The sequence below is a fragment of the Galeopterus variegatus genome, unplaced genomic scaffold (genome assembly GCF_000696425.1).
Source record: "Galeopterus variegatus unplaced genomic scaffold, G_variegatus-3.0.2 Scaffold2165, whole genome shotgun sequence".
Lineage (NCBI taxonomy): Eukaryota > Metazoa > Chordata > Mammalia > Dermoptera > Cynocephalidae > Galeopterus > Galeopterus variegatus.
The window spans coordinates 13,480-21,744 of NW_007728276.1; the positions used below are offsets into that span (position 1 = coordinate 13,480).

The 8,265-nt window shown below is 62.3% G+C and overlaps 2 protein-coding genes across 2 annotated transcripts in view; one reads left to right on the forward strand and one right to left on the reverse strand.

The window, feature by feature from the left end:
* OAZ1 (ornithine decarboxylase antizyme 1) overlaps positions 1-2,856 on the forward strand; it is a 3,552-nt gene extending 696 nt beyond the window's left edge. The window contains 5 exon segments of the mRNA XM_008580806.1: positions 1,058-1,115; positions 1,117-1,203; positions 1,548-1,720; positions 2,002-2,087; positions 2,307-2,856. Of these exon segments, the coding sequence (XP_008579028.1) occupies positions 1,058-1,115; positions 1,117-1,203; positions 1,548-1,720; positions 2,002-2,087; positions 2,307-2,443 (541 nt within the window). The 3' untranslated portion in view covers positions 2,444-2,856.
* A 2,425-nt stretch (positions 2,857-5,281) lies between these two features.
* On the reverse strand, positions 5,282-7,547 carry LOC103597010 (chromosome unknown open reading frame, human C19orf35). The gene is made up of 3 exons (XM_008580807.1): positions 7,466-7,547; positions 6,609-7,135; positions 5,282-6,061 (listed from the first exon to the last, which is right to left on the reverse strand). Exons 1-3 carry the CDS (start codon positions 7,545-7,547, stop codon positions 5,282-5,284), a joined length of 1,389 nt encoding a protein of 462 aa, XP_008579029.1.
* Between the last annotated feature and the right edge of the window lie 718 nt (positions 7,548-8,265).

Genomic DNA, 8,265 nt, shown 5'->3' on the forward strand with positions numbered 1-8,265 from the left:
GACGGGGACTGTGTGGAGGGGCTTGGGTCTGATGCGGGGGTCGCAGGATAGGGGAGTCCGATTTCGGGGAGGGGCGAAGAGGGCTCAGGTTTGGGGGTTGCGGGACGGGGAGTCTGTGGCCAGGGGCGGGGAGGAGGGGGTCGGATTTGGGGTTCGCAGGAGAGGGGAGTGTGATTCCGGGGAGAGGGTCGGGCGTGGGAGAGGAGGTCGTGGGATGGAGTCTGGTTTTGGGGGAGGGGTGGGGTTGGGGGTCGCGGGTCGCAGGATGAGCCAGGTCTTGGGGCGCGCGTGGGGGAGGGGGGCGCTGGCCCCAGTCGGGCCCGCGAGCCGCGAATGTGCACTTGGGGACACGGCGGGCAAGCTGCGCAGCGCACCCCGAAGACCCCCGTTCTCTCCAAGAAGAGGGGACTTCCCCGCGGGCGTCCTCGGAGGTGGGGCCGCCGTCCGGGGCCCGGGTGAGAGCCGCGCAAGATGGAGGCGACCTCGGGTCCTGTCTGCGCCGCGCAGCAAATGGCTGCTGGCGCCTCCGGCTCGGGATTGTGCGAAGCTGTTCGGGGCGCGCGGCCGCGGCGGCCGGATGACGCAACCGCGGGGCCGGGAGCCCGGGGCGGCGGTGTCACCCGTAAGGCTCGAGTGGCCCGGCGGGCGTGGCTTGTTGGTCTGTGGCAGGGACGAGAGGTGTCCTCGGATGGACGCGCTGGCTCCGAGGGGGAGCCGGGCTGCAGGGCTGGCCGCGGCCGGGCGCGGGGCTGCGTTGGGATCGGGAAGTGAAACCTGACCCGGCGGGCGGCGGGACCTCTGCCCTCGAGCACAGGCGGGGGGCACCGTCCTGAGCAGCCGCGGACGGGACCTGCCGCTTCCTGCGCTCTGGGTCCGAGCTGACCTTAGGGAAGCCCCAGCGCAAACGTGGGGCTTCTCGGAGGCGGCTGGGGAGGGTTGACGACCCTGGAACGCTGTGGCCTTGTCGGATTAGGAGGTCCCCCGGGACTCCCTTGCGGGAGGGGGTCACGGCCAGCCGTGTGCTGGCGCTGCCTCTTAACCAGCCCCTGTTCTTCAGTTCCAGGGTGTCCCTCAATTGCTGTAGTAACCCGGGTCCGGGGCCTCAGTGGTGCTCCTGATGTCCCTCACCCACCCCTGAAGATCCCAGGTGGGCGAGGGAATAGTCAGAGGGATCACAATCTTTCAGCTAATTTATTTTACTCTGTAAGTATCCAACGTGTGGGGCGGGGGGCGGGGGGGGGTCTGCACCCTCCGCTGCCTGGGGGCGGAGTCCGAGTTCCCTGCGAGCATGGCCTGCTGTACAGCCAGGCCCTGTCCCAGCCAGCAGGGAGCTTCGCAGGCTCCCGCCTGGCCCCTGTGCCCCAGCCCCCTGCACACAGGCCGTGGGTCCTAATGTTAACTGCTGGGCAGGCGGTGGGGTCTTGATGCTTTTCTGGATCTTCCAAATTGTCGGTGGCCACCTTGTGTTAACTTTTGCGGTGAGGGGGGATGGTCCTGTCCTGCGAGTGGGGGTCTCTAAAAGGCAAGATTGGGCTCTCGTTTCACAGGATAATCGGCTGAATGTAACAGAGGAACTAACGTCTAATGACAAGACGAGGATTCTTAACGTCCAGTCCAGGCTCACAGAAGCCAAACACATCACCTGGAGAGCAGTGCTGAGCGGCAGCAGCCTGTACATCGAGATCCCAGGCGGTGCGCTGCCGGAGGGGAGCAAGGATAGGTGTGGGCACCAGCTCTTCTCCCAGGGTCTTGCCCCCTAGGGGACACACTGGGTGATGTCTGGGGACCTTTCTTCGTTGTCATGGTGTGGTGGGTGGAGACAGGGTTGCTGCTCAACACCTGCAGCACCCAGGATGGCCCTGCCCCCAGAGAAGGATCTAGTCCCGGTGTGGACCTTTCAGTAGTAGAGCCAGGGCTCACTGTGCATGAGGCTGGGTGGGAGGAGAGGTGCCAGGGACGGGCCCAGCGAGAGGGGCTGATTGGTGGCTGCGTGTGCTTCAGCTTCGCAGTTCTGCTGGAGTTTGCTGAGGAGCAGCTCCATGCTGACCACGTCTTCATTTGCTTCCACAAAAACCGAGAGGACAGAGGTAGGCGCCGCTGTCTGTCACCTGGGGTTCTGCGGGGGTGAGGGGAGCCTTGCGTGGGCAGTGGAGCCCCCTCCATCCTGCCATGCTCTGCCGGGAATCCCTGGGCTGCTGTGCCCACTGCACGTTACAGTTCAGTGACCTCTGGGGTCCAGGCACCTGGGGGCAGGAGAACAGGCTTTGGGGACACACCCACTGGCTGTAACGGCGTTTTCTCCACAGCCGCATTGCTCCGTACCTTCAGCTTTTTGGGCTTTGAGATTGTGAGACCAGGGCATCCCCTTGTCCCCAAGAGACCCGACGCTTGCTTCATGGCCTACACGTTTGAGAGAGAGTCTTCAGGCGAGGAGGAGTCGTGACAGCTTGGCCGCCTTACTGGCCTCCGCAGGGACGGGGGCAGGTGGGAGCCCCGCGGTGGTCCCTGCAGTGGTCCCTGCAGTGGGGTGGCGTGCAGCCTCGCTCAGCTCTTATGGGTTTGTCCGCATGTTGTAATTGTGCAAATAAACGCTCACTCCAAATCAGCGGTATATTTCTTGAAGTTTAATATTGTGTTTGTGATACTGAAGTATTTGCTTTAATTCTAAATAAAAATTTATATTTTACTTTTTTATTGCTGGTTTAAGATGATTCAGATTATCCTTGTACTTTGAGGAGGAGTTTCTTATTTGAAGTCTTTTCGAAACAGTCTTAGGTCTCTTATCTTGGAAAGATAGATGTTAATCTACCCTTCTGTTGCTCAAAAATCTGAATAAAAGTGATTATGCCTCCAAGACCTGTACTGTCTCCGTGGTGTGCCTGGGAGCGGGCTGGACGGAGGGGGAACCCTGGGTTCTGGGGCGGGGTGGGGAGAGGGGGGCTGGGGTGGGAAGTGGGTCTTACGTGGCAGCCAATGTTCAGTGTCCTGAGCCAAGTGCATGTGTTCCTGGTTTTTAGAGGGGAAGGGCCTGGACAGGAACGGAACCCAGGGCCTGATCTTTCTGCCCACTCATCTCCTGTCCCAAGCTGGAGTCAGGGGTCAGGTGGGTCACAGCTCCAGTGTCAGGGGAGGCGTATGAGGCAGTTGCAGGGCTCTGGGAGCCAGTCCATGCCTCTTTCTTGTCCGCCTCTCCCCTGGGCAGCTCCTGGTGGAGGCGGGTCCCACCTTCCCTGCCACCACCCTTTGCCTCAGACTGGCTAAGTCCTTGTTGGCTCTTTTTTGGTGGCCAGCCAGTACAGGGATCTGAACTCTTGAACTTTGACCTTGGTGTCACAACATGGTTCTTTAACCTACTGAGCTGACCGCCAGCCCATTGGGTCCTGGGAGGTTGCCTGGCTGGCTGGGACTTTTCCAGCTGGGTTGTGTGTGCCTTTGGTGGTGTGTATGTCCGTGTGGGCCCTCCAAATCCCTCTGGGGTCCTATTCATGAGTCACTCCTGGGGATACCATTGCTGGGGCAGGAACACTGTGGTGGGGGTCACGGCCTGAGCAAAGGTGGGGCAGGCCTGCGGCCGTACGGGGGCGGAGGTCAACTTGGGTTCTGCTGTGGGTGGGCTGGGGTGAGTTAGAGGTCTGAGGCCAAAGCCTAGAAGTGGGAGCATTTGGGCAGGGCTGCCAGAGCAGGCAGGTCTGCTAGGCTGCAGTGCCACCTGCCGGTCATACCTGGGAACATTGCCCGGAGACTGATGGCCTGGTGCTGGCCGGGAAACAGGCTAGAAAGGGGGCATCTCTCAAGGGGGGGCAAGGAGCTCTGGGGGATTAGGGTAGGCTTGGGGAGCACTGTGAGATTTCCAGCCACCTGAGCCAGCATGGTGTCGGCTGGGGGGACAGAGCTGGACACAGACACTCCCAGCTTGTCTGGGCAGCACAATGCAGAGACAGGGCATTGTTCCTGGGGCACTGGAGGATGAATAGGAGTGTGAAGTAGAGAGTGTTTCCAGTGGAAGTCACTACGTGGGCAAAGGTCTGGAGCCAGAAGGCACCCCCGAGGATGGACAATGTGGCGTGAAGGGTTGGACTGAGAGAGCTTGTAGAGCCTCTGGAGGAGCCCTGTGAGTGCTAGGGAGCCACAGGTGTTTGAGCAGGAGCGGGACCTGGCCATACCTGAGAGTTAGAAACATCCCTCCAGGACTGCCATAGGGAGATGGGATGGAGAGGGTACCACTGGAGACCCCAGGGAGGAGGTCTCAATCAAGGGCAGTGGGGACTCTCAGGGTTCCTGTGTCCAGATTTCAGAGACGTCAAAGACTAGTTCTCAGGCCGGCCCGTGGCTCACTCGGGAGAGTGTGGTGCCGATAACACCAAGGCCACGGGTTCGGATCCTATATAGGGATGGCCGGTTTGCTCCCTGGCTGAGCGTGGTGCTGACAACACCAAGCCAAGGGTTGAGATCCCCTTACCGGTCATCTTTAAAAAAAAAAAAAAAAAAAAGACTAGTTCTCTCCCTCAGGCCCCAGAATGAGTCTTGTCTCTGCCTTTTGTTTATTCCAAGCAGAGTAAGAAGCTAGAGTGGGCTCAGGAGGACAACTTTATTTGCTTAGAGGAAGGGGGATTGCAGCAGCCAAACAGAAAGAATTTAGTGTGTCACAGAGGAGCAGAGAAGCGGCCAGGTGGGTGGGGACGGGGGAAGTGGGGGAGGTGGCAGGGAAGCCAGCCTCCGCAGGGGTGGGTGTCTAAGGTTCCAGAGAGCCTCCCCTCCCCCTGGAAGCCCCAAGCAGCTCTTGACAAGGGACTGGGACATTCCCACTTGCAGGGTCACTGGCCACCCTCAGCACCAGGGGGTGCACCAGGACCAGGAATGCCTCTGATCCCAGCACTGGAAGGACAGCGCCCACACTGTCTTGGAGACAGAAGTCTCTATGCTGGAAGGACACATTCAGAGAGACATTGACTGGCAGGGGTATCCACATCCAGAACAGGAGCGGGTATCCCTGGCATCAGAAAAGTGCCATTCACATCTTGGGAGGCACCGACCATCAGCCCCCAGTCCTGGATGGGGACAGCTGCACTCTTGGGGAGGCCTGGGACTAAGTCCCCAATACAGGAGAGGCAGTGCCCTCACTCTTGGAGGAGCTGTCGACACCCCTACACTCTGCTGACCTCCTGGGCTCTCTGCTGGAGGGGGATGTCCACAGAGACACTGGCCACCAGCCCCAGCCCTGGGAATGGGTGCCTGCCTCTTGGACAGGCCCTGGATCAGGTGTGTCTGCTCTTGGTTGGGGTCAGTCCCACAGTAGTGCTAGGGCATGGCTCAGCGAGGCCTCGGTGGCCTCAGCCAGGTATTCACAGCACAGCCAGTCCTCCAGGCCAGGCACCTCCCCCCCCGCGGCCCGCTCAGCCAGGTGCAGGAGCAGCAGTGCGCGGCGCACCTGCAGCCAGGATCCCAGCGGTGTTCCGTGGCAACGCAGCTCAGGCCCAGGCCCCCAGAGCAGCGCCTGCAATGCGCCCCGCGTTTGGGCCGCGGTGGGCTGCAATTGGGGCAGCTGGGCCGCCAGGCGCTCCAGGCCAGTGGCCAGGGGTGAGGCTGAGGGCGCGGCGGGGCCGAGCATATCACGGAGCAGGCAGCCCAGCTGCTGGGCATGGGCGCCAGGGGTTCCCGGGGACAGCCAGCGGATGCGACCAAAGTCTGCCAACAGCAGGCGTGGGGGGCTCGCAGCCTGGCATCCCCGCGGTGCCGCCAGCAGCAGGTTCTCGGGCCGCAGCTGCATCAGGACCGCGCCCCGTGCCTCCAGGAGCTCCAGGGCAGTGCTCAGCTGCAGGAACAGCAGGGCCACGACCCACACGAACTCTGCCGGCCCCCGTCCGCCGACCTCCGCCAGCCACTGGGCCACCGTGCGCTCAGGCACCTCGGCCACCAGCGTGGCAGAGCCTCTCCAGGGTGCAGCCGGCAGTGCACCCTTGGGCACCAAGCCACACAGCCCCTGGAGGTTGAAGTGGGGGGGCAGCGAGGCCTGCAGCTCCTGGCCCCGCGGGGGGGTCACCTCAGCTCCGGGCTTGGGCACCTGCCGGGCAGAGGGGGCCGTCAGGGCCTCGACCGCTGAGCACCCCAAGTCAGCACAGCCTGCCCCTGCATGTCTACCTGCCCTGAAGCCGTCCTGGCCGGCTCCCAAGCCGTCCTCCCAGGGCTCGGTGTGGGGGGCTGGCGGCCTCGCCTCCAGAGGCACAGGGTCCGTGTTAATTCACATGTTAGTGGCCAATGAAAATTAAACCAGGGAGTGTGTTGGGCCGGGCTCAAAGTTTCCTGTTCCCCGGGGGCTGGTTCCGAGCACCTGGGGAGGAGGTTAAGGCACCAGAGCTGGGCTGCGTAATAGAAACACGATGGGAGGGGCTGGCAGGTTAGCTCGGTGGTTAGAGTGCTGTGGTGACAACACCAAGGGCCAGGGTTCAGATCCCCGTCCCGGCAGGCCGCTAGTGCAATGTGAAAAATAAAAATAAAGGGGTAGGGTCAGCGGCCGCGGCTTGTGAGCTCGATGGTCTTCTAACTTGGTTGTATAGCCCTGGGTTATGCCTGAGATGGAAAACTTGGGGGCACTTCAGGAAGGGGCTCACCTTGGCAGCCAGGATGTGCCATGCCTCCTCCTCCACCCGCACCACGCGGTAGTACAGGGCGTCCCCGCTCTCCACGCAGGGTGAACTGTCCAGGAGGCGGAAGCCATGGCCAGGGTGCCAGGGGCCAGGGCGGCCCCCCATGAGCCGGGCACTGAGCCGGGCATGGATGGCACGGAGGCCCTGCAGCTGCCGGGCTGCTAGTGCCGCATGCACGGTCCCTGGGTGGTGCAGATCGTGGAAGAGGCCCCGAGTGACATCAGGGAGGAAGGAGGCCAGCTCTTCAGGGGGACAGGCTGGCCTGGCCTCTACCTGGCTGTCCTCTATGCTGTTGGACCCCAGAAGGGGCCTCCGAGGCTGCCCTGCTCGGGTGGAGCTGGGGCTCGGGGCTCCTCGGGTGGGCAGAGACTGGGTCCGGGTTAGGGTCTTCTTGGGCAGGGGTGGGGCCAGGGAATGCAGGTCAGTGGGGTGGGACCCAGGGGGTCGGGGGCGGCAGGCCTTGGAGGGCAACAGGTGGGCACGGACCTCTCCTGTCGGGGGAGAAGGTGGGGGTGAGGACACGCAGAGTGTGGGACCATGGACACTGACCCCACCTCTCAGCCTCGATTACGCCATCTCTAAAATGGGAATAATAATAATACCCACTGCCCTGTGCCCTGCAGGCTAGGATGCCACGCCCAATTTACAGAGAAGGAAACTCGCTGAGAGGAGGGACAAGTTGGCTGCAGAGAGTCGTGCATCCAGCACCAGGTGACCCCTGTTTCCCGGCGTGGCTCCGGGCAGGCAATCCCAGAGTCCCAGGAGCCTGGCCCTGCCCCTGCCCTCCCCCCGACCTGGGGCCCCCACGCTGGGCTGCTCACCAAGGTTGCTGTAGGTGGGCTGAGTTGGACAGGGCGGGCTGTCAGGCGCCGGGGTCTCAGTGGGTGGAGTGGATGCGCTCATGCTGCTGGGCAAGGTCGGGGCGTCACATGCGGGGTGACAGTGTGCACACACAGGTGGGTGTGACCGAGGGGTCCAGGTGGTGAGAGAGAGACTCATTTGGCTCCCCACTCCCAGGGCCCTCAGCAAGAGCGGGGCACCCAATTCTGGCTTCCTTGTCCAGGTTTGACCCTGCTGTGTGACTTCAGGTTGGGTTCTTGCCCTCTCTGGGCTCATCTCCTCATCAACGAGACAGGAATGTTACCCATCAATTTTTGAGGGTGGTGGGAAGGACCCACTACAGGGTTGGGTTGGGGACAGAATGTCCAGGCCAGAAGATGGGCCGTCAGGGGGACAGTTGGGGTGGGGCGACATTACACAGGGACCCACACTTGGGCCTTGTCCCCAAGATCTCAGCACCCCCATACCCAAGCCATGCCAAGCTGGCAGTAGTCAGCTGTCAGCCTCCCCTACGCAGACCCCCAACTTTAAAAAGCAGCCACTGCGTGACCCCCCTCCAGGAGCCACCTACCTTCAACACTGGGGTGACCTCAGAGAGGTGGGGTCCTGGGGGACAAACTCCCGGTAGATGTAGCCCTGGCCTCCTGGGAGGTGTCTGACCTGGTGCCAGCAGCCAACAGGAACTGTCTGGGCAACTGTCAGACCGCAGGCGAGGGCCGGGGCCTTTCACGTCACTTCCCCAGCACCTGGGGCCCACGCGCTCCACTGGCTGCTCTCAAAA